This window comes from Plectropomus leopardus, chromosome 22 (assembly GCF_026936395.1).
Source record: "Plectropomus leopardus strain MGB_pleo_1.0 chromosome 22, ASM2693639v1, whole genome shotgun sequence".
In the NCBI taxonomy this organism is placed as follows: domain Eukaryota; kingdom Metazoa; phylum Chordata; class Actinopteri; order Perciformes; family Serranidae; genus Plectropomus; species Plectropomus leopardus.
Genome location: NC_142197.1, coordinates 19,453,184 through 19,477,515, shown reverse-complemented (window position 1 = coordinate 19,477,515; position 24,332 = coordinate 19,453,184). Strand labels below are relative to the sequence as shown.

General features: G+C 38.2%; 1 protein-coding gene across 3 annotated transcripts in view; it reads left to right on the top strand.

Annotated features, from left to right (window-relative positions):
* dock4b (dedicator of cytokinesis 4b) overlaps positions 1-24,332 on the top strand; it is a 208,667-nt gene that overhangs the window by 110,796 nt on the left and 73,539 nt on the right. For all 3 annotated transcript variants that reach the window (XM_088072897.1, XM_042511800.2, XM_042511799.2), the window contains 7 exons: positions 2,415-2,496; positions 2,661-2,721; positions 2,844-2,976; positions 4,991-5,079; positions 13,039-13,164; positions 20,814-20,938; positions 21,571-21,733. In XM_088072897.1, the coding sequence (XP_087929023.1) occupies positions 2,415-2,496; positions 2,661-2,721; positions 2,844-2,976; positions 4,991-5,079; positions 13,039-13,164; positions 20,814-20,938; positions 21,571-21,733 (779 nt within the window). The remainder of the gene's footprint in view (positions 1-2,414; positions 2,497-2,660; positions 2,722-2,843; positions 2,977-4,990; positions 5,080-13,038; positions 13,165-20,813; positions 20,939-21,570; positions 21,734-24,332) is intronic.

Here is a 24,332-nt window from a genome sequence, read left to right as displayed (position 1 = left end):
TGAAAAGGGTGTCCCAAAGTTTTTGGGTAAAGAAGTTTCACTGAAAAATATCTGTGATTAATCAAAGGTTAGGGTTTAGGACTATGGGTTATGGTTCGGGCTGGAGGACTGGGGCAATGAGAAGACAACACAAGCCTGAATTTTTTTAGCATCAGTTTTCAGTTTGCATGTAAGATAGCATGACAATTGGCCCCTTTTTTAGCATGCAGGTTGCAGTAACATTAGCCATAAACAATAGCTAGAAAAAAAGAATACTTTGTAAGACAGCTGCACTGTTACTTATAGTTTTCAGTTGATTTGTCAAACTCTTAGATTTGTCATTTACCAGTTTCCTCTGGCACATCTGGCACTAAACTTTTTTTTAGGATCACCTCAGCAAATACTATGAGAGCAAGTTGTTGTCACAAAACTATCATTAAGTTTAAATGTCCTTGTGTGAGAATAACCAATATAAATCATGCTGACACCTTATGAATAACATTTGATTACTGTATAATTTATGGGCTTTGGGGTTTTTGAGTGTAATTAATATAGGCCTGTAAATTTAAAAAGTTCAGCATTGGAATACTGATTTGGAGTTGATTACCATGGCAGTGAACAAAATTCTGAAGCATTCTGGTGAGCCCTACTTTTTTAATTTGCTGACTATTCTTTCAACTCCATTATCAGTCAAAATGTTTTATTTGTTCAGTACTTTGGTTGACAAAATACCAGTAGAATGCATTACATAGAGTGGATTTTTCCATTGGATTTTTGATTATTGTAGAAAATAAACTCAGGCAAAAGTTCATTATGCTAACATGTTTTGTTCATCAAGACAGTCTTACTAAATGAACACTACTCTTTTGATTTTTGAAGCGTGACTGCAATTCCAGAAGTAAAAAGCTAACATTTAGCTATTATTGGACGACATTATGGTTGCATGACTGAATGTTACCATCATGATTTTTTTATAAATAGCTGTAAAGCTGCATACGGCATGATGAGGTTCTGTTGTCTCATTTAGCTTCTTGTTAGCAACAACCTTTTTTAACACATAAACACTTCAGAATCCAAAAGTGTGATATTAATTAGAGAATTTTTTTTCAAAGAACAAAATGTGAACGTCTCTTTAGATGGTGTTAACCACAGACCTTATTTCAGGCATCTAACCAAAAACCCATTAAAAAAAAAAAACCCATTGAATGGAGACGGGAGAACCAAAGGGGCTGAAATGCGAACTGATTTTCAGGTTTTAGGACTCATTCCTTCACCAGTCTATTCCCAGCAGCTTTAGCTGGTACTTTTTTATAGCGCAAAATAATAATAATAATAATAATAATAATAAACCTTAGCATGCTACACTTAAATGGTTGGCATTGTAAACATTCCTGCGAAACATGAGCATTTCAGCTTTTCATTGCAAAGTTAGCATTTAGCTCAATGCACTAGGATGTCTTAGTACAGCCCCAAAGAGCCGCTAGCATGGCTGTAGACTCATAGTTGCACCAAAAGAGCAATGTAATTTACATTTTTGTCTTTTCTTCCTGTCTATCTGTCCATTTTTGTCTCTGCTTTTTCTTTCAAGTTTCTTGCTTAACGCTTTGCTAAAGCATCATTTATTGTTAGGGTGGCTGTTGACATGTTTTCATGCCCTAGCATTATCATAGCAGTTATTCTAAATAATGTCAGACCAAATCACTCAATATGCTTGTGATGTACGAAATAATGCAGCGGCAACCAAGAACTTAGAACCTGTGACTCATACAATTGCAATATGAGTTTTATTTATACTTTAAATTGCAGTATGCTATCTCTGACCTTAACTAACACTTAACATGTTAATTTTCTCATTTTCTCTCTTTTAACTTGTTAATAATAGTGCCAGTGTAGCACTGTCATAACTAGAAGTTATATGACAGCTTGGCAGCTGTAAGACTGAGGTTGTACATTTTTTGTTATAAACCTTCACCATTTGTGCTGACAGTCCAGTATCTGGCCTGGAACGTGTCTGAGAGGATGCACAATCTGCAGCAGCACACTGAATATTTTAGTCAGTCGTGAAGGAGCCACGTGTGGATGTGCTTGTTGTCGAATGTGTTACAGACATCCTGTTTGGGGGATTTGGTTCAGTAATTCAAGCTTTGTATATCTTTTTCTCTCTCTCTATCCCTCTGTCTCTGTTCCTCCTCTGCCTGTCTTGTATTCTGCTTCAGATAGCTTTAGTTTGAAGCTTTAGTTTGAAGCTTTAACTTTGAAGCGTTTTCTCCAGTGCCCATATTCGGAGCTTGACATTCTTGACATTTTTTTCTAATCTTTATTCTGCTCTGTTAGCAGTGGCTTGGATGCAGAGTTTATGATGACACCCAGCCATCACTTCTGACCTCGATTAATCTCAATGTGTGTTCCCTTCCTCTGTCTCTCCTCTTGTACAGTGAAAGGTTCTTTGTCAAGCTGAATAAGAGCGGGTTGCCCAAGTCACCGGAGAAGACAGAAAGACAATGCACGCTGTTTGTGGTGAGTAACGACCATGACTTTAGATTGATTGGGAGCAATTTAAAGCGCTGTACAGTAAAGCTGAAGTCATGCTCTATTACCCTGAAATCTAAAAGCTCACTCTGTGCTCTGTTTACAATGATTGAATCTGATGCTGAAGTATGTTTTCCTGTCTTTTTTTTCAGGATTTGGGAAGCAGTGATCTACGAAAAGATGTCTACATCGTTGTGCACATCATAAGAATAGGTGGGAGTTACACAGTGCTGCTTCTTTATTCTACTGAGCACTACATGTCTTTTAAATCTCATGGGCTTTCAAAGCAGCACTGTTTTGACTGCGGATGTTTCTTTGTGTTTGTGTGTGTGCAGGGAGAATGGGAGCAGGGGAGAAGAAGAATCTGTGTAGCATACAGTACAGGAGGCCGTTTGGCTGCGCTGTCGTCAGCATTGCTGATCTCCTCACTGCTGACTCCAAGGATGACCACCTGCTCAAGGTTTATGCGTAAGTCACTTTGTAAGACCAGAATTTCATAACAAAAGTCCCCTCTTCCAAATGTTGAATCATGCTATACTTTAAGGTAGGGATACTCAACTTGCTTTTTGCACAATGACAGAAGGCCAGGGGCCAGTTAATAAAGAAGCATAAATAAGAGTTATGTTGAAAAACAGCAGTGTGCATAACTCCAAAAGTCTTTGATAATGTAAAAAAGGTGCACAGTTGCGCCAAAGATCAGAAAACAAACAAAGATACTCATAAAACTTCACTTATTTATTGTGAGCAAAAATAGACAAGGACACCATCATCAGCGTCATAGATGCCAGGTCTTTTGCTGAAACGCGTTCATGTCTATTTTTGCCCTTAATAAATAAGTTAAGTTTTATAAGTGCTGGTGTTCTATGTGTTTCCTCATAAATAATAGTTATCATAGTTAATAGTTAATAATAAATGAATTACCTGTTTTAAACATTTTGATATTGGCTGTCCCTATTCTCATTTCAGTCACAGCAGCCCCATACTTCTAAGGTATATGCAAGGCTGTGTCTAGGATTTAAGGAGATTCATGGTGTAGGAATCCTACCTTAGCAATTTTATTCTTGGGTAAATAAACTCAATTTTGATTGTTTGAATGCACTCTAAGACCTTATTTACATTAAAAGTACAAAGGACAAGATTCCCAGTCTGAATCAATTTATTTTGATTGTGAATTAGAGAATGGTCAGTGGGCCACGTGGAACTGTATTATGGGCAAGATTTGGCCTGCGGCCGCTATGAGTATGGTTGCTGTCAGGAATAGTTTAGTATTTCAGACAAGACACATCACTGTTTCCCACAGAATTAGAGTGTATGCGTGGCGGTAGATGTTTTAAACTTGGCAGGCTGCCTCAAATAAATTAATGTGCGCGAAACCCTGCTCATATTACTTTCTCACTGAAAATAAAAAAGGTTAAATAATCTACCAGATTTCTAAAGCTCACTAATTAACATGTTTTATCTTGTTTGTACAAAAACCAAAGGATGAAAACAAATTGTTGTTTCATGGGTGGTTCCCTTTAAGTTCAGCTCACTGTGTCCTGACTCTTGCCTCATATTTTACAGTCACATGTGAAAGTGGTGTACATCTTTTCATCTCACTTTCAGCAAGATTTCTTCAAACGTCATGCTATTTTGTTAAGTCACAGGATATTTAAAATCATATTTTCATTCAAAACACCAACCAAATAACTTGCGAAACAAGTAACAGTCTTCAAAAACACAATGCTCAGAATTCTCTTATATGAAACTACAAAACATGTCAAGTTATCTAACTAAATAATACAGCAATATCAGAAAAAGAATACACAACAATAATGTACCTTTTACTGTTGTTCTTCAGAGGCCTGTATTTTTTTTTTAACCAACAGTGCCAGTGGAAGGACTGTGCAGTCCAACCTAATCTACACAATGCCCTGAGGGACGGGAAAGGCTACAGTTGACACAGTAGTTTGACCTAAATTATAGCAGGATCAGACTGACTGGCCAAATACATTCAGCTCAAAAGAAAAAACAGTCACTTTCTTTATACCTGCAGCAGCACAGAGGTTTTAATCGGATTAGCATTAAAGTTATGAGCTGAATGTTCTCAGAATTAGGTCCAGACAAGACGTAATTTTAAATACCATAAGAATTTGTTTACTTGACCTGCCCTAGTTAATGTTAAAACAGTTTGTAGTAACAGTTAAACCCATAACATTTTACTTGCACCTGTGATTGATATAATATCAATCGTGTGGTTCATGTTACAGTAAATCATACAGTGCATTTTATCAAGAATACAAGCCACCAGTTGCCAGGAGCGCAAAGAATAGAGTGCAACAGAACAGCAAACATTGGCATCTGCTGCATTGACTTTTAGCATTCTCTTGCTAATCTGTCCTTGTTAGTTCCTCCCAATTTTAAAGTGAAATATTAAATTGCTGGAGTACCCCTTTATGTAGATCACCTATAAAATCCTTTTTGTTACTTCTTTTTGTCTTAGGTGTAACACTGAGAGTGAGTGGCACCAGATCCATGAGAACATCATCAAGAAGGCAAATTCTAGGTACAACCTGTCAGGCTCCAACACCGGTAAGACTCACATGTTTTTTTTTTTTATTCACCATGATTCCTTACATTTCAACATCTTGGTTTGACGGGTTAAAGGGGATCTGTTCTTTTTTTTTTTTTTTCAAAAAATGGGGTAAATGTAAAACTTGTGAGCAGAAACCTCAGGCTTCAGATTGTTCATAATACTATGCTTCCAATTTTTTTTTTTTTTTCTTTTTCAAGACCAGCTGACTTGTCCCGGTAATGTTTTTCTTTAAATGGTCATCTGCTACAAGCAGATTACTGCAAGCATTTACAGTGCTTAGTTTAGCCACAGGCTAATGTCAGGGAAACATGTAATTTTAGATACTGATGTTGTTACTTTTTCCAAACTTTGGATCATATTCCTGCTGGGACATGTCTGGTCATGTTTAGAAACTTTAATTGGTGATGTTAGATGAGAAAAAGTGTTGCTGCACTCAATCGTAACTGGCTGCAAGTACACTTCTACATGTAGCTACATGCTAACATCAGAGAATTATGTAATCTTGGTTGCCAATGTTGTTACTCTGTCCTTAATTTCATATCATATTCCTGCTGAACCATGTCTGGTTGTGTATAGAAGCTTTTTTAGGGTGATTTTTAATGGGAGAAAGTGCCACCATACACAGTCATTCCTGGGCTGCAAGTACATTGCTACATGTGGCTCCATGCTAACATCAGGGAAACAAGTAATCTATGGTTTAGAAGCGGACATTGGTGATTTTTCACAGTAGAAACTGCCACATTTCTCTGTTATAGTCATTCCTTGACTGCAAAGGTGGTGCGGAGACACTGAGAAGACCCCAAAATGCTGACTAATCAGAGAAGACTGGGCTTTTCTTGGAGGGGAGCTTAAAGAGACAGGGGCTAAGAAAGTGCAGCTCAGAGAGAGGGTGAATACAGGAGTTCCAGCACATTATAAGGAAAATAAAGTATTTTTTGAAAATCACACATGTACACATTTTGAGTATATATCCAAAATACAAGAACCTGAAAACCCGAAAATAAGCATAATCGGTCTCCTTTAAACAAGGGAATTTAGTAATGCCACACATTAGTGTCTTCAGTGTTGTGTAATTTGGTTTTAAGCAAAAGTACTTGTAACTTTTTGTTTTGTTTCATGTTTTGTTGTTTTTTCATGATCAGGAAACAACTTTCAGAGTTGTCAATTCAACAGGCTGAATAAAACAGCTTATCTCTTTCACAAAACCTTCATTGTGCAGCGATGACAAACTCAGTTGCATTATTAGTCTCTTGCCGTGCAATAGTCAGCTTCCGGTCAGTCTGAGCAGCGTTTATGTGGGACTGAAGTTCCTCTTTAGGGTAGCTGATCAGCCTTCACATGGTCGTGTCTCCAGGAAGCCCACTGTTGCAAATGCATTCAGATGATTTTTTTATAAATAGCTGCATTCGCACCATACTGAACAACAGCATCAGCAGTTTCCCATAGCAACAGGTCGGTGGAGAACATTCAGTTCTTCAAAAGTCAAAGAAATGTGACATATGAAGAGGTTTGTTACGCAATGAGCCTCACAGTCTTAACGATGCAGCTGTGAGAGGAAACACGTTCGACACATTTTTGTGCAGACAAAATTATAGCCCAAGATGTACTTCTGATTATGACTTCAAAATATAGTGAAGTGAGGGAACAAAATGTGACGTTAGAAGACATAATCATGAATTAAACAGTGTTGGTTGTTTGCAGCTGTTTGCATTAAAGAGCGAACTTACAACAAACAGTAAGCAATCAGCAGCAGTTCATCAGAAGTTTGTCTTAAGGCTGATTTTACAAAGTGTTTTTGTGAAGTGTGCTGCAGACTTGCTGCAGGCTGTTATTCTAATAAAGAAAATATTAATTTTACATGTCGCCCTTTAACCAGGGTTCCCACGGATCACAGGAAGTATGATACTGTGCATGTTTTTTTTCAGATGTTGCATGGTAGAATCTCAAAATATTATGTAATTTCTCTCTCTCTCTCTCTCTCTCTCTCTCTATATATATATATATATACACTGAATGCCTCTCACATTAACGTCACGCAGATAGAAGAACATTAAATCTTTTTTTGTTTTCAACATTTAGGTAGATTTTTTAACTTCACCAAAAAGGTCATGCTGTATGTTACATAAACATTTGGGTAAAGTTATTTATGTTGTTTAATTTTGGTAATTGTAAAATTGGTCTTAAATTTAATTGTGTGTGGTACTGAATATGTCTTAAAAAGTCTTAAATCTAACTTGCGTTCAGCTGTAGGAATCCTGCCTCTAACATTTTCGTCATTTATTCTTAGAGTAACATGAGTCTGCTCCATAGAAAAAGGTTGATAATTGTTTGAGGAAGAAAGAATTATAGGAATGTCAAGAATCTGTGAGTCTGATCTACTGACTCAGCTCTTCTTTGCACCCCCGCCTCCCTCAGAAGACCAATAATTACTTGGGGAGATGTCATACAATTTGAAAATAATCAAGAATAATCTTGCGTGAAGGAATGCAGTAATTAAACTGAATGACACAAAGCCATTTAACGCAGCCTGCGTTATCCGAGCTGCATCTTTACACTACGCCGCTTTATAACAAAACTGCAGCATCCAGCTAAAGTTCTGTATGACGGTGCTGCTTTTGAATAGATGTAAGGAGAAGTAAGGGGCTTTGTGTAGCTGAGCTGATAAGTGCAATGAAAGTCTAAATTAATTTAGCAGAGAAATGACACTAAAATAGGAATATTACACAATCACTTAAATGTTCCCATATCTCATGTTGAACTCTAACACAATCAAAATCAAGTTCCTCATCAGCTTTATTTGCTACTTAAATGGCTGACTGGGTGTATTATCACAGGGACACACGTGTTATAAGATTATATTACAGATACAGCAGAGAGATAATATGATGCAGTGTTTATATTAAACTTCCAAGACCAGCAGATGATGCTGCAGACGTGCAGCTTCCTCACTGTGTTTCACGGCTCATGGACGACAGTGACATTTTCAACTGAGAGTTCTTACAATCAAAATCAATTAATTCTTCTCATTAGAAAAAAAAGCAGAAGGCACCATGTTGCCTTAGTTTCTCAAAATGTATCCAGCTTATAAGCACTAACTAGCACACACTGGCACACACTTCATAAACACGTGTAAGTGAATTATTTCAAAGAATTACTCCCGTCTTTGGCTGCTGTGTGCACTTCATCACAAACACTTGGATATTAGCCATTGAGTAGCTGTCAGCTAAAGACATGGATCCAGCTGAACAGATGAATAACATTAGCGCTTTCTCTTTCAAAGTGTATTAGAGGAGAGCTGCGCGTATTTTGCCACAATACTATAGCATTCATAATTTAGGCAAGTTTGTTCTGAATTTACATTTCCATCACTTAACTGAATCTGACAGTGATTGCTCAAAATGAAATACTTAAATCACAATAGACGAGGTAATTGTTTAAATTTCTAAGATAATAGTATTGGAATTCTAGGTTACATTCATGTACTATGAGCACTACTCATCTGTATCACTCGTATAACTCGTATCATTTTGTCAGCTTTGACAGTTTGGACTGCGCTCGTTTCCTACTTTTAACTTTTTCCATCTAAGAACAAGTCTTAAATGCCTGCTCTCTCACTAACAGCGCTGAAAAGAGTAGCGACTAAAGATGTACTGAGATGTCATTATCTGACCAAGAATATTATCAGTTTCTGTATCTATAGATTTAATGGCAATGCCATTGTGCCTTTAGAGCAGCCAATTGAATTAATATTGTCATATTAATAAATCAGCACATCATCTGTTAGCTGTCAGCCCGCTCCCTGTGTGGGGGCAACTACAGTACAGCAATCATTTTTCAATAAGGTGTAGAAAATGAAATGACTAATGAAATCAAAGTCCTATGTTGCAAACATTACTGGCATTTTTATCTTGTAGTTATACACAATGATATGAATCATTTTTTAAGAAACATGATCGATGAAACACGGACATGTTAATCACAATTGTTATATAATAATCAGCAACTTTGGGTAGAATTAATATTTGTCATCACATTGTCTAACATACCGAACATATTTGGATTTGGGTACATAACTAGTAGGAACACAGTCTCACATCATCTCCATATTTATGAATATGCGTATCCAGCAACAAGTTTAACATCAACTGAAAAGACTCCAGGGAACATTTCAAATACAAACTCTGATTTCCTATTAATTTGGTTCTTAAAGTTTATCTCCTGGAATTGATTGAATCCCAAAAAAACTCATCTGTGTTCATCAAAATTACATATTTTGACATTTTTTTTCTTGAAAAAAAAATGACCCTTTGCCACATAATGGCTTCAATGTTACTTTACACCTTTGTCTCATTTAATATGCACAATCTATAAATATACAAAATAACACCACCTCTGTCCCCACCCGGCCTGCAGCTCATGAGTTAAAAACAGTGTGTGTAAAAAATGTGGGTTAAGCAACATTAAAATCGTAATTTCAATAGATAACATTAGCCTTCAGCTTGATTACGATGTCAAACAGCAAAAAATGTATTAGTAATATCCAATAAACTGATCACCAGCACTGAAAATTGAAGTGAAAGCGAAATTGAAAACTGATAACCCTCTGATAACCCTCATTTTTATGCTAATGGATAAGCCCCACCCCTCAAGGTGTCGGGATTGGTTTCTTAGGTATGTGATGTAACAAAGCTGGCTGTCTGAATCCGTGTTTTTGAGGCTGTTATTGGCACACAGCAGTTTGAAGGTGGAAATGTTCGGCCATGGTGACAACTGCGTATTTCACTCATTAAATGTCTTGGAGCCTATAAAAAAAACACCTTATGGACACACTTACAAGGTTTTTTTTTCTAATTTTCATCTGTGGAGGTCTTTAAATCACTGTACCTAAGCTGTGCTCACTCTACATTCAGAACAGCACAACATCAATTGCAGCACATTTTCACCAGCTACATCCTCATCTGAAAAGTCAATTCCTCCCAAAGGGCAATTATTCTACTGCAGAATAACATTAACAGCATAGATAACACTTGAGTCTCTTAGCTTTGACACCGAATGTGCCAACTGGAGAGAATATTTCATCTTTAGCAAACAGGTCAGTGTCTCCTCTCCACTCTGTCCCTGTGAAAACGTCCATGCAGGAGTTATGGAACACCATGCATAATTTAAAGAGCGCAATTTATTACACTTAGTGTCAGGAGGGCAATTAAAACAAGTGTGCAGTGGAGTGAGATAATGTAATGTGTATTTGTGTGTGCATGTTTATATATGAGTGCACTATGGCATCGTTGTATGTGTGTTTCTGAGGTTGTCTCGTTGTGTGGCTCTCCTTTTAGAGGACCTGGCTGTGTGCCAGAAGTCTCTTATTAGCAGCCAATTAGCCGGGGGGAGATGAATGCACCGGCCTTAAAATATAAAGAACACTGGGCTGTTTGGGTAATAAAGAGGCAGAGAGACAGTCCATGTGGAGAGACAGTTATTTTGTTCACATGTATCCTAATGACTACCTCTTTTTTTTCTACCTGTGTGTTCCAGGGTCATGGGGGCTTTTTCGGGGTAATCAAATTCAAAAGACGAGAGAGGGAGCTGATGCGAGGAGATGGTGATTTTGTTTACACGTAGCCCAATAACTCACAAAAGGGATTTCATAAGAATCAGGCTCTGCATGAGTCAGGTCAGGTGGATAATTCAGCTCCCACCTCCGTGCGAGCGGAGGCAGTGACAGAAGAGGCTGCGACAACTCCACTGTTTTGTTTTTGAGTTTTTATTTTCCTTTTTTTTTTTTTTTTTATTTTGGGGGGAGGCAGGCCGGGTGGGCTGAGGGCAGCAGAGGTTGAGGGTGTTTTTGTCAGCGTCAGCTACATCTACCAGGCAGAATAGTAATGAAGCTGGTTTGTCTAATTGTAGCCCTGCAGTGGCTTTTAGAGCCTGTCTGTGTGTGTGTGCCTTTATGTGTGTATAACTGCCAATGGCTTGAGCCACATTAAGGGGCAGGCAGATTAGGTAGGGGAAAAAAGTCTCCCCTGAACCTTATGGGACTCTCCTTTCATTACCCATCAGGCCTTTGTGCCAGGTTGAACACAATCTTGATGCACCGTGTGTGTTATTTTTGAATCATTTAGATCAGAGGATCTTTCTGTCTGTAGTGTCTCTGCCAAAACATAGTTAGCCCATTGTGTGTTTGGTCAAAATTTAAACTAGTATCTTACTTTTTGAGTTCTTTTTCACCATATGAAAATTATTATGCCAGAGAAATACAGAACTTTGGTTTATTTTCTTAATCAAGGAATTTTTGCATTTTATCATTTTGTCTGTAGATACTACAGTTTTCGCAGCCTGGTATTGCATCTTTGTGCCGTACATCCATCCTTGTCCTTCCCAATTCTCGTGAACATGATAATAAACATTTTTCAAATTTGGTACAAAAGTATTATTCCAATTTGGCACCAAAACCCCATCAGACTTAAGTGAACTGTTCAGTTTTTGGTTGTAAAAAGGTCAAGGTTACTGCGACCTTGCATCCATCTCATTCTCATGAATGCGAATTCCTCTAATTTGACACAAATGTTCACTTGAACTCAAGAATGAACTGATTACAGTGTTGGTTGTAAAAGTTCACTGTGAACTTAGAAAACATGTTTTTGGCCCAAATCAAAAATTCATACGCTTACTATGACAAAATTTCAGACAAACGTCTAATAGGATAAAATGACAAAGCGTCAACATTTTATATCCAAAAGGTCAGAGGTCAGCTTCACTGTGACATCATAACATTCTGCAAAAACACTTTCTTGGCCATGTTTCAATCTCATAACTCAGGAACAGAGGGGAGACATTTGGTCAGATACTGAATTGGCGACTTTCTTTATTGGTGAATCTTGGGTGCCCACCCTGACACTTTGCTGATTGATTAGATTATCTGTGCAACGTTTCCACGTTGTAGAATTTATAGCTTCTACGCAGCAACATCCGTATTTAAAGCAACATCTACTGTCATGGCTACATATGAGTATGGACAGACACTGATGTCAAATGCAACTTGACTGATTTAAGGAAGCATGCAACTGTGAGCTGGTTCTAGTTTCAGAATTATGCAAGTTCTGGCAAATATTTTTTAAGATTAAAAATAATCATCCCCAGAAGGTTCAAAATTATTATTAACATTTCTATCTGATACCCAATTTGCTGGCAAGTCTGAGAACTTGAAACCCTTCTTTCCTCAACTTAAAATCTTTTGCCTGCTGTTTGCTTTTAGTGCAGTGCATTTAGGCACATTGCTCACAAGTCTGTAAACAAGTCACACTACCTTGTTGACTCTCAGTGACTGAAACGTCTCGCAGCTAATGAACTGTTTCACTGCTGCCTACCAACTTTGTGAAAACATCCCCAACAATAATAATCATCATCCTGTCTCATGCACGCTCCCTTGCTGTTAAGCTGTCTGCCTCTCCCAGTCGTGAGCACGTACAGGCACGCACACGTGGACATCAAGAAGATGCGTTTTGAACTCTAAATAAAAGTCGGCGCTTTAATTTAGCTGCGCTGACATTTGGAGTTATTGCATAAGGATATTGATTTGAGATGACAGGCCTCATGTAGGATTTCCTCCTAATAAAAAGACCTAGGATGACTCACAGGCTGTTTGCATTTTTTGGTTTATGTATGTGGGGGTGTGTGCTTCCTTCCATACACAGACACATTGCTGTTGGCACGCATAACTGTAGTTGTCTGGTTCACAAGTCCATGTAGCTGTAATAAAACTGAAAATATGCTCTTGTGAATACTTTTTTTCTGAGCTCACCAATACAGAATAGTTTATTGTTTTGGGAATAGGTTTATGATATTTTTTGAGCAGTTTCTTGCTTGGCTATGGTAAAGGGTAAGGGAGGGCAAGTCAAGGCTGTAATATAGAAATATAATATTTCAGATTTTGAATTTTGTGATTATTTCTTTGTCAGGTCTGGCAGTGGCTCTCCAGCTCCTCCACGGGGATATAGAGCAGCTGAGACGAGAGTACATGGTCCTCTTCACTCGGGGTGTGTCCATCACCAGGAAACTGGGCTTCTCTGATGTCATCATGCCAGGTAGGATGCCGCAGACACGCACACGTACCATATAGCGCCACGTCGATTTTCTGCTGTTTTCTTCCTTCTATATGGACTTCCTCGTTCTTGTGGGTTTGTGATCATCATGGATGTCAGCTGTCCTTCCTATTGCTCAACACGGATTTCTTTTTTGGGCAGATGCTGGGTTAGCATTTTATTCCTGCACATTTTTAATTTAGGAGGCTAACTTTCCATCTCAAGACTTCATTGCATTTTCTACACCAGTTCTTTTCAATATCGTTTGGGCTGCGGGAGATGACATTTTCAAAAAAGCTAAGAGCTCAGGGGTTGCACATTTCCTTGAGCTATTATTCTCATTATGTATGTTCACATGACACAGCACTCCACCACATTACCAAATATTTTATTATTTTGCTACATTTTGAAAGGAGCCTTATCATAAACCAAAATAAGACCATGAAATGGCATTCTTTTCTTAATAATTAGCCCCAAGCAGATGTTTTTTTTTTTTTTTGCTCCTGCAATTTATTTACTGAAGCAATATGCAAGTCCTGCACCTCTTCGTAAACAGCACAACTGGGGTGTAGTATAACATGATTCAAATTCCATAAATCATTAAATAAAGAAAACACAATTCAAGTTTGTTTGTGAATTTATTTTACAAAAACTGGGCTAAATAGAATACAAGTTCAATCAAGGTTTCACTAAATTAAGTGCAAACAGTTTATTTTTGCAAAATTTTAAATGAGAAATGTAGAATGTAGGGATTTTGACTAAATATCACCATTTTAAGCTTGTTTTTGGTTTTATGTCCTGATGGAAGACTTGGTCACACACGCAAATTTGAAAATTTGACTATTTTGGAAATTAAACAATTTTGAACTGCTTTTATTTGTTTTTTATGATAAATATTGTAGTTTTGGCATTTTAAAAAATAAGCACACCTTACAAACTCGCCTCCATATTGGTTTAAAAGATTTATTGTTGCAAAATTATTCACATGATTTTTTTTTTCTTCTGGTTTTAATTAGTAAACAGAACTGACCTTTGGACTGGTCTCGTTCAGCAGGCCAGTGGCCCGCCAATTGAATAGGCTTGCTCTACACTTTTTTGATGACAAGATAAAGCCCTTTTATAATCCTTCCTGGAAACCAGGATATCTCCAGTTGGGATCTCTTCTTGCACCAGTCACAAACATATACAACCAGTGCCAACCATCTTAAGTGACCTTAAATGATTTCAACATTTCTGCCCTTCTGTCTGTCTTATCAAATCATTTTTCCCTAACTGGTATCCCATTTGATTACAGTTAAGTCTGGTTCCTTATTGCATTTTATCCTGCCCAAACAACAGAGTTCATCAGGAAATGCATCAAATTACAGATGAAATCATATTACATCCATCCTTTGACAAAAACATGATTGCAGCGAAAAATCGATGAATCTTCTAACCACTTCGGCATATTGCTGACAATTTTAATGCAATGCATTTACTGCTGCTGCGTTTTACCCAGAAAAAATAAAGTGACATTATTGTATTTCTTTTGAAATTGAGGTTTTTCCAAATCTTGGCTCACTTGGCTATAAAATGATAGCTTCCAATGGAGATATTTATACTCTGATTAGTTACTTTTCTGTTCCACATTGGCTTTTTTACGACGATACAAACCACCCAGCTCTCTTTGCATTCATTTATTATCAAAAACACACATCATATCTGTCATAAGACTAACATGCAAATAGATGACTAGATAGATTTACAATTCATGTAACCTCCATATCTTTTTGAAAGAAACTTTCTCTCAGAAAACTGAGAGAAAATAGGACCACCTGCAAGGAAAATATACATGGACAGCATGGTTTCCATGTAGCTGCACATAGATTATGTGTGAACTAAGCTTAAAAATAATTGATAGGCAGACTATACAGAGAATGGTATTAACAAGGCATGTAGATTTATAACATTTTTCTTAAGAAGTAGGCTACTTTTGCTCATACGGTATATTTCAAATTAAATGAGTCCTACCAAAATAAATCTATTTTAATCATTAGAATAATTATTAATTAATATTATTTTTATTTTATATACTTTTATTATTAATGTATTGTTTATAGTATAATATAATTATATAACTATTTTATATAACTATTAAACTAATTAATAATTAGAAAAACAAATTGCAGTCATGTTCATTGGGGCAATGAGTAATCACAAAGAATTTTCTTCAGCTTTGGGCCTAAATATTCTCAGATGAAATGAAACAGAAAATAAGATATTTTGGAATATAAACTCTTTGCAGACACATAAAAAATAATCAACTATTGCTGACTCTTTTTTTTTGGTACATTTTTTTCGCAGTAGTTAAGCATGCAGCTGCTGACTTCAAATCAAAGATGACAAGTAGAGTGAATTATTTTCACTGTACATTATTACCAAATGGATTTAAACATTTCGAACTTCAACAGATTTACCTGGTAAAAAGAAGAAAAGAATTACTGAATAACAGACACCCTGGACAGAACGTGTTAGCTCTTTCCCCATAAAGTGCTTTTACTGCTTTTGAAGACATAAAACATTTCATTTCCTATGTATCAAATGGGAATAACAAGGAACGACTAACCAGGCAGCAGGTGTGAAGACACAGTCGTAAACTGGGGATTCAGGCTTTTGTGTGATATCAGTAAGCAAGTGTAATAAAAAATGAATGTCTATATGAAATCCCAATCCTTGAAAAATATTACAGCAGGCACCCTTTGAGGCTGTTTGCATTTTCAAGTATTTGTATTGTGCACATTGACCTGCCTTATAACATCTACTGCCGTTGCCTTGGCAACACTTGACATCCCAACCAATTCCGTGAGGATTTGAATTCCACCTAAGGGTGCCCTCAGAAAGATGAAATATTCAAGTAGTTTCAGGTAGAAAGGCATCACTTAGGTAGCTGTCTCTCTAAATGACACAGACCCCTGCAGAGCGACCCTCGGGCTGAGCTGTATGGGGTCTTGTTGCCGTGGTAGCAAATGTACAACCCCTTGAATGTGAGATGAAACAAGGGACTAAACATGTTTGTATTTACATGTACTGTGCAGGGGGGAAAGGTACAGAAGGCTAAAGTACTACTTGAATTTCTACAAGGACTGTCACAACAAAACATACAAATAACAACTTTAACAGTCAATTAAACATGTCTAGTAGCACAGTAATTATTGGCTGACTAACCAAAATAGTGTAAGCTCGAGGAAATAGGCTGTTATTTTGCTGTTGAATCTTCCTGAAATACAAAGTGCTGTAGGTAGATTGTCTCCACGGCCTCATGAGAGTTGAAAATGTGCTGAAATGCTGCTCGCCTCTTCTCCACCGCTGCACTGAAATCCTTTCAGATCCTGATTCTGTGTCGAAGAGTGTTTATGAGACCTTTCCCACTTCAGGACAAATTCTTTCTCAATGTATCGATGAAACCTGATTAAAACAGGCCATGTAGGTTCTGATCATGGTCTTGGTTGCAGGCTGTGGTGGGCACAATCCAACCCAGGCAGCCCAGAAAGCAGGTCTCCCAGCAGGGCAGAGAATAGCTTGGCCATAAAGTCTCAAGCATCTTTCCCCTCCATATTTTCTAGCAGTCCCAATTAGAGTTGCTACAGTAAGACATTTTCACAGAACGGTAACTGTCTCAGGAAATATCACAGTTTCACAGTATTACAGAATTATTATTATCAGTCAGAGTGACCCTTAAAGGAATGAAAATGGAAGGCTTATTTTGGTTAAACAAACATTTTATCACTATAATTGAAACTTGAGGCCATTTTTTTCATGGAAACATGCGTAAAAAATCTCCTTTTTGAAAACAGCTTCAGTAAATATGACATTCACGGTACAGTTGCATTTTTTTCAGCTTTGTAGATATGCAGAAAATGACAGAAAATAAGCTTTGTGGCAAACAAACCATTGTGATACTTACATGTTTTGTTCAGCAAGATAATCTGCACAAATTAACACCAGTTTTAGGATTTTTGAGGCCTATGCGGTCTCCAGAAGTAAAAAGCTAATGTTCGGCCATCAACGAACTACACCACAGCCGCATGACTTAACATCACCACCAGAACAAGCTGTAAAGCTGTGCTTTAAAGTTCACAAGTGGGGTATTTACTGATGTATTTTATAACGTAGAGCAAAACTTGTAAGCTCATGTTAATCACAGACCTTATTTAAGGCCTCTAACCAAAAACCCATTGAATCTGAGATGACAGAACCAAGGCGGTGTGCTGAAACACTAACTTATTTTCAGATATTAGGACTCAGTCCTAACTCTATATCAGAGATTTTGATGTTTTGAACAACATCCTCCATGTTTTCCTCTATCACCAATCCCAGGTCGCACTGGAGCCCACCCGCATCAAGTTCAAGCTCTGTTATCCTGTTGCTGTGGCAATATAGGCTAGTCTCTGTGTGCTGAAACGAATTGACTTATGACCGTATTGGTTCTAAAGAAGCAATTCAGTAGAGCTGTGAGTTTGCTGGTCATACTTATCCTCAGTTTTTCAAGCTCTTCCACAAGCTTCTTTGCTGTTAGCGGTGGTACAGCATACTCCACCATGTTGTTGCAAACATTAGCACCCTGCTTTTGGGCTTTATGTTTTTGCCTTCTGCCCATGTCTGCTGCTCTGCTCATTCTGCCCCTGAAGCAAAGTAATTGCTCCAAGATGAAAACACAGTATGTGTTGATAGATGGTATTTTATGCAAAGGTTTTGCTGAAATGATTGGAAACTCAGACACTCTGTGTCTTAACACCACATCATGTCCCACAACTTTAAATTCAGATTCTTTGTTTGTTTATTCATTTATGAGGACTGGACATCAGGGGAGGGGTTTTTTTTCTGCAGAATAGCTGTTCATTTTAAATAGGTGAGGTGTTCTGTCTGGTCACACAAATAAAGAGGAACCACAGACTGCGGGTCCCCCAGCGCCTCACTAACACAGATTTATGTTCACTGTCTCTTTCTTTGTCTTTGTCTGACTACAAACCCTTAACGCTGAGTGCTCTCACCCTTTCTGCCTGTGTAAGTCTGCCCTTGGGCTAAAGGAAACTGTCTCTCCCTCTTTTTTTCTGTCTCTCTTTTTCTGGATTTGTATCTCACTCCTCATTTTCCTTCCAAAGCCGCTCAAACACCACCCTCTCCGCTTCCCTTTTTCCTACTGTACATTAAGAAACTCTCTCTCTGTGTGTGTGTGTGTGTGTGTGTGTGTGTGTGTGTGTGTGTGTGTGTGAAGCAAGTGTACAGTATATAGAATGCCCCATGTTGCCATGGTTACTGTTGTCAAGAGCAGAAAATCAATGTTGACCCTAGAGATAGAGAGATGATGAACACGCGCACACACACACACACACACACACACACACACACACACACACACACGAGCACACACACACACACACACACACACACACAGCTGCAGAGGTTATATAGGGAGCCTAATTTACAATGTGTCTGACCACAGCTCAGCTGCAGAGGAAACAGACCTATCCTCTTTCTTACCCAGAGCGCTTTGCACCATTTTGACTTCCCCCACAGAAGGAAATAAGTGTGCGCCTGGCCCTGTCGTTGTACATTCAGCTGCAATTACAACAAAAAGTTGTAGAATATTACTTCCTGGGATTTTTTAAACTCTGACAGCTTGCTATCCCAAGTTTATCCCAATGAGCAATTTAATGTAGAAAGAATTGTTTAAGAAATTTCTATTATACATCTATTTGTCTTTAGACCTTTAGACTTTTTTTGTCTTTAGATGTTGAGATTTCAGTTATTCAAGGTTGAAAAGTAAAACTTTAGTAGATGTCTAGTCTTTACCCAGTTGAAAGAGTAAACAGACACTGTATATATGATAAATAGAGACATTCATAATGTAATTATGGGCAATACTTTTGTGAAATATTAACAGGTTTTTATGTATTTTTTATATATTTAATGATTATTTTAAAATATGCTCTGAAATCTGGCTTCATGTAGTTGATAAATCATGTTCTATAACATGGTAAAAGCTCAAAGATGATGTTTAAATGACATCTGTTGCTCAGCAGGTATGTTTCTCTCCATTGTTTACTTTATGTTGTCTTTTTATACTGCATACATACAAACAGCCAAGAATGAAAAGAATAAAAAATCAGTGTGTTCAAGGGGAACTCTTCTGATTTCATTTTTAATTTAATAAAAAAGTCAGTATATCAGATATCTGCAAAAAAAAAAAAATCCAGTATTGTGCAGCCCTAGTCTTTATCGCAGTAATTTCGGGTCATAAATTTGAGACAGTCCTGTCACATAGATCTTTATTTTCATAACTACAAACAAGGAAATGAGTTTGATGACTCCTAAGAAAGTTCAGTGATTGGTGACCCCGCCCAATCTACCCCACACAACCTTGTAAAGTGGAGTTGAAAGTTTCTGGTACTGAGCTACTTGCTGTTGGCTATGTTGTTTGGTACTAAAGCTGCATGATAAAGCTGCTTGTTGTGTGAGAGAGACAGAGAGGGAGGAAAAGAATTGGAGGGTGGGTTACTGTTCAATGTTTTTGTAAGTTATTATAACTTATAACTTAGTCAGAATGCTGCTTTGTCACTTTATGACTCCCCACCCCCACCTGAAACCTGTGATCTGCCAAGCTTACCGGAACTGCCCAACCAGAGCATCAACCCTAAGAGCCATGGGCTGTGTGAGGCTAGTGGCTACATTAGCTGCTAATGTCAGATCACAACCAAATCTCCAACTGAATTGTCTTTGGTTGAGTTGCACTGCGGGTAACACAGTACAATTTAACAAATTAATTTTACTTTAAAAACTTTTGTGAAGTTGTTGCAACTTAGAAAATGACAAGTTTTATTAAACTGATTTTTCTAAGTTTTAGCAACTTCTGTAAACCAGGCTTACTGTGTTATATATCAGTATTCTGCTGGTTACAAACGGATCAATCATATATTCTTAAACATGTGAAGAAAAGAGAACTTGCAGATCTCCTAACTTCATCTTTGGAAGACTTGTCTGGGTCATGATTAAGTTAAGTCAGACTTACTTGGTTTACTGAAGTTGCTAATAGTTAGAATTTTAAAGTTTCAACAACTTCACAACATGAAGTAAATACAGCTAAAGTAAATTTAACAATTCAGTATAAAATAAACAAAAATTAAGATTAATAGTTATATTTACTTCCCTTTTTCAAGACAATCGGTTTCCAAGATCATTTTAAGTGAGATCAACTTGTTAGATTTTATAGTGTAGGCACCGGTTTTGATGAAAGGAAGAGGGGTGTGTGGAGAGAAAAGGTGATACATTTGGTTCTACTACATTGACTTTGTTTGACAATGTTATAGTGGTACAATGCTAAATAGGTTGAGGACTATGGCTTCTTGTTACTCTGCTGTAATCAAAGAATATGGATTTCAGCAACCCAATCTCACAGCAGATTCTAAATCTTGTATTCTCTGGTGGTGGAGTCATAGCTCAGGCTTAGATTTCACATCAGCAGAAAATATATCATTAAATGTCACTCGTCTAAAGGCTGTCCACCCCTGTCATGAAGCATTGCGCTAAAAATTGTCGTTAAGCTGCTGGGAGATCATTAATAATGCTCGCTCGTCAACATAATCAATGCATCTTTTTCCTTCCTGTTCCTGCAGGAGAGATGAGGAATGACCTTTACATCACACTGGAGAAAGGCGAGTTTGAGAAGGGAGGGAAAAGCGTTGCTAGGAATGTAGAGATCACCGTCTATGTGCTGGATATCGATGGACAGATCCTCAAGGTAAAAACACATTTTCTCATTCAGCAGTTCCATGTCACAGTTGTTATACCTCCATTTTGCATGAATCTTAACTGTCCATTGGAAACTATCATTTTTAAAATATAACCATGTTTTTTTAAGGAGACTAAACGCCTTATTTAAGTCCTGAGTTAACTCCATTTTTTTCCCTAATAGCCGGTGTCTTATTTTGGAGCAAAACTCTTCATTTAAATATCGCTGACCCAGATGAGAGCTAAGCGTCTCTCCAGTGTGTTGCCCATTTCTGGTGCAGCGCTGTGACAGTCTGCTCCTGTGGTTTCTTGCACTGCCTCGGCCTCGAACAGAAAATAGACACAGTATAACCCTGCTGCCACTGCCGCTGCCACCGCATGGCATGCAACCCTCTGACACACATAAACACACACATGTAAACCATGTCCTTCTCAGTTCATTGGCATTTGTTTTGCGTGGACAGTCTTCAATACACTCCTATCTTTTCATGTCTGACTCATTATTTTATTGTGTTTTTCAAATCTGCTCCTGACCTCATCTCCAGCGGGGCCTCTCATTTCCTCTTTTCACTTCCTGTTTTTTTCTTTTCATTCTTCCCCTCTGACTCTGTCATTATTCACTCTCTTCTCTATGTCTTTCAGAGTCACGTGGCTGCTGGCTCTGGCGAACCAGGTGGGGATGAGTACCACTCCTTGGTGCTGTACCACAACAACAGCCCCCGCTGGGCGGAGCAAATCAAGCTGCCTATCCCAGTCGACATGTTCCGGGGGTCGCACGTCCGCTTTGAGTTCCGACACTGTTCCAGTAAGTGGGCACAGGGATTGTGAATAACCTTTATTTAGCTTTTAACAAGGCTTTCATTCCTTTTTATGGTTTTGTGTCGGCATTATGTTTTTGGGTTGTCGGTCCATTTGTCTGATTCTCTTGAACGCAAAATCTAAAGAACACCTTGAAGGAAACTCTTCAGATTTGGCACTAACATTCTCTTGGACTCAATGCTGATCTGATTAGGATTTGGTGGCTAGAGGTCAAGGTCTAGGTCACTGTGACCTTGCATCTGTCTCATTTCATGAATGCAATATCCCAAGGTCAAAGGTCAGCTAATGTTCTTCAGAAAACACTAATCTGGCCATTGTTCAGCGTCACAATTACTGCTGCTGCGACACAAAAACGTGAATGGCTCTATATAGAGCCAGTCTTTGGATCATCCATTCTAGGCTACTGTTGAAGACAGCGGTGCAACATGGCAGATTAACTGTCTATAAACAGCTCATTTTAAGGTAAACACAACAATTCTTATTTTCAGGTAATTATACACTAAAGATAACAAACGTATTATATTATATTCTTGCTAATATATACCCCTATGTCCTTCACACCGGACCCTTGAGTGAACACATTCCCCCAGGCTTTCATGCATTTTCAGACACTGGCTGTTCAGGTGTGAATGCCTGAGGTGCTGCTTTCTTCTCTGTCGATAATCCAGTGGAGTTGGAGGTAAAGAAGCATTATTAGGAGGAAGAGGAGCACAATAAGCATTCACTTTCCTGCCTGCTTGAATCTGCCAACCCTCCGGCCTTGAGCCCAGAAGCTGCTGCTGCCTCCCCGAAATACACGATGTCCAAGTGCATAAGTGTGCGCTTGTTTAAGCATTTTCATAATGAGACTAGTTTGTCCAACTTCTCACCTCCTAATGAGACATAACTTTAATTATGACCAAAATATTGCTTCCCCTCTCTCTCCCCCCTCTTTCTGGGCTGCGGGGAGAGGGCAGAGTTTCTTCTCTCATAACAAGCTGATATTATTATGCCGTTTGCAGCCAAGCTGGGAGGCTGTGCGGCTGTGTGCAGTAGATATAGTAGCCTTATTACTGCTGGCAGTGCTAGCATTTTGCTACCCAAGGGCTGCCCATTAAGAGCCCAATTTAAGCCTGTGGTGACACCAAACTGAGGACACCATATTATTATTAGGGCTCCTGAATTCTTGGGCAACCTGCCTGTGGAAATATGATTAGCAGACACTCTCATTTTCAATTAAGGGATAAGAAAAAGCTTGGTTTCATGAATATGCTTTTAAATTCCGTCTTGTTTTCGCACTCATTATGCAGCAGCTGTAATTGTTAATTTGTTTGTGGGGAGTCGGTGTTGTTCCTAAATGGTGCTACGGGGGACTGTAAGGACCTGTCAGCGTCAGCAGTGCAATTGTTTCATTATAGCCGATTGTTTGTTGGTAGTTTGTTTTCTATTTCAGACAATTGAAACAATTGTACTAATAAAAATCCAATTTTTGCTGTTGGAGCAGCTTTTTTTTGCCTTTTCTTTCCTTGTTTACAATTTGGAAACCTGAGTTTTTAACAAGTCCCCAAATTGTACTAAATAATAGCATAGTGTATTTCATTATAGTGGTTTCAAGATATTACATACATCAATCTGTACCTAGTCTGTCATGCTCAGCTAAGCCTGAGTTTCACACAGTACCACTTAATCTCTCCTAATCTCCCATGGCCTGAGGCTATGAGGGTTTACAGATTAGGAAATCCTGTCCGAAAAGAACCAGACACAACAAAAAGCAGAAGTTTACAGTCTTGTGTCTTGTAAGCAGTAACTCTGCTGGTGTAAAAACTTGATCACACCAAAGCAACACAGAAATAAAATGGCCATGGTGCAGAGCAATTTTGTAAGTTTAATACAGTACAAGTTGTGCTCCTTCTGCGAGAGTGAAAAAGACACACACACACACAGAGGACTGGTAGACGCTAGTTAAGTGGTAAAAGGAAAGGGAATAATAGAACCCTTCCTAGCACTACATTTCTCACTTCCCGCTGTGCGCACATTAGCACTTTATTGCTAAAGCAGCAGATAAATCAGATTACATGTGTTCATAATGCAAATTATGCCCAGAGCTTTCAGCAAGCTTCTTAAAAACACTGCAACCCGCATTAATCAGGCCCTCCAAGAGTAACTTCACAGCATCTAAAAAATCTTGTTTATGCTTTTTGCTGGTTGTTTAAGTTGTGCCTAAGTGTTCTAAGGCTGTGTTCAGAGCACCCTAAAATAGGTGTCAGCCCTTGTTACTCTACAATTCTCTGGTTTATCGGTGAAGTGTATGAGCTGCACTACAAGCTGAAGTCTCTACTTGCGATGACAAACAGAGAGACGGGACAACTGACTCATATGAACAGGTCTAACGCTGGTTAGGCATGTCTCTTATATGAAATGTCTGTATTCTCACCAAGCTGCCTCTCACTCCCTCCTCCGCTTTTTGCAGTTCTCATACTCGAAAAACTCAATCTACATCCGGTAATTACTGTTACTTACAAAAGAACTTTATCAGCTGAAACAAACAGCTGTTTGTGCAACTTCATTGTAGAGGATTGTGACGTTTATATCACCTTCAGTACTAC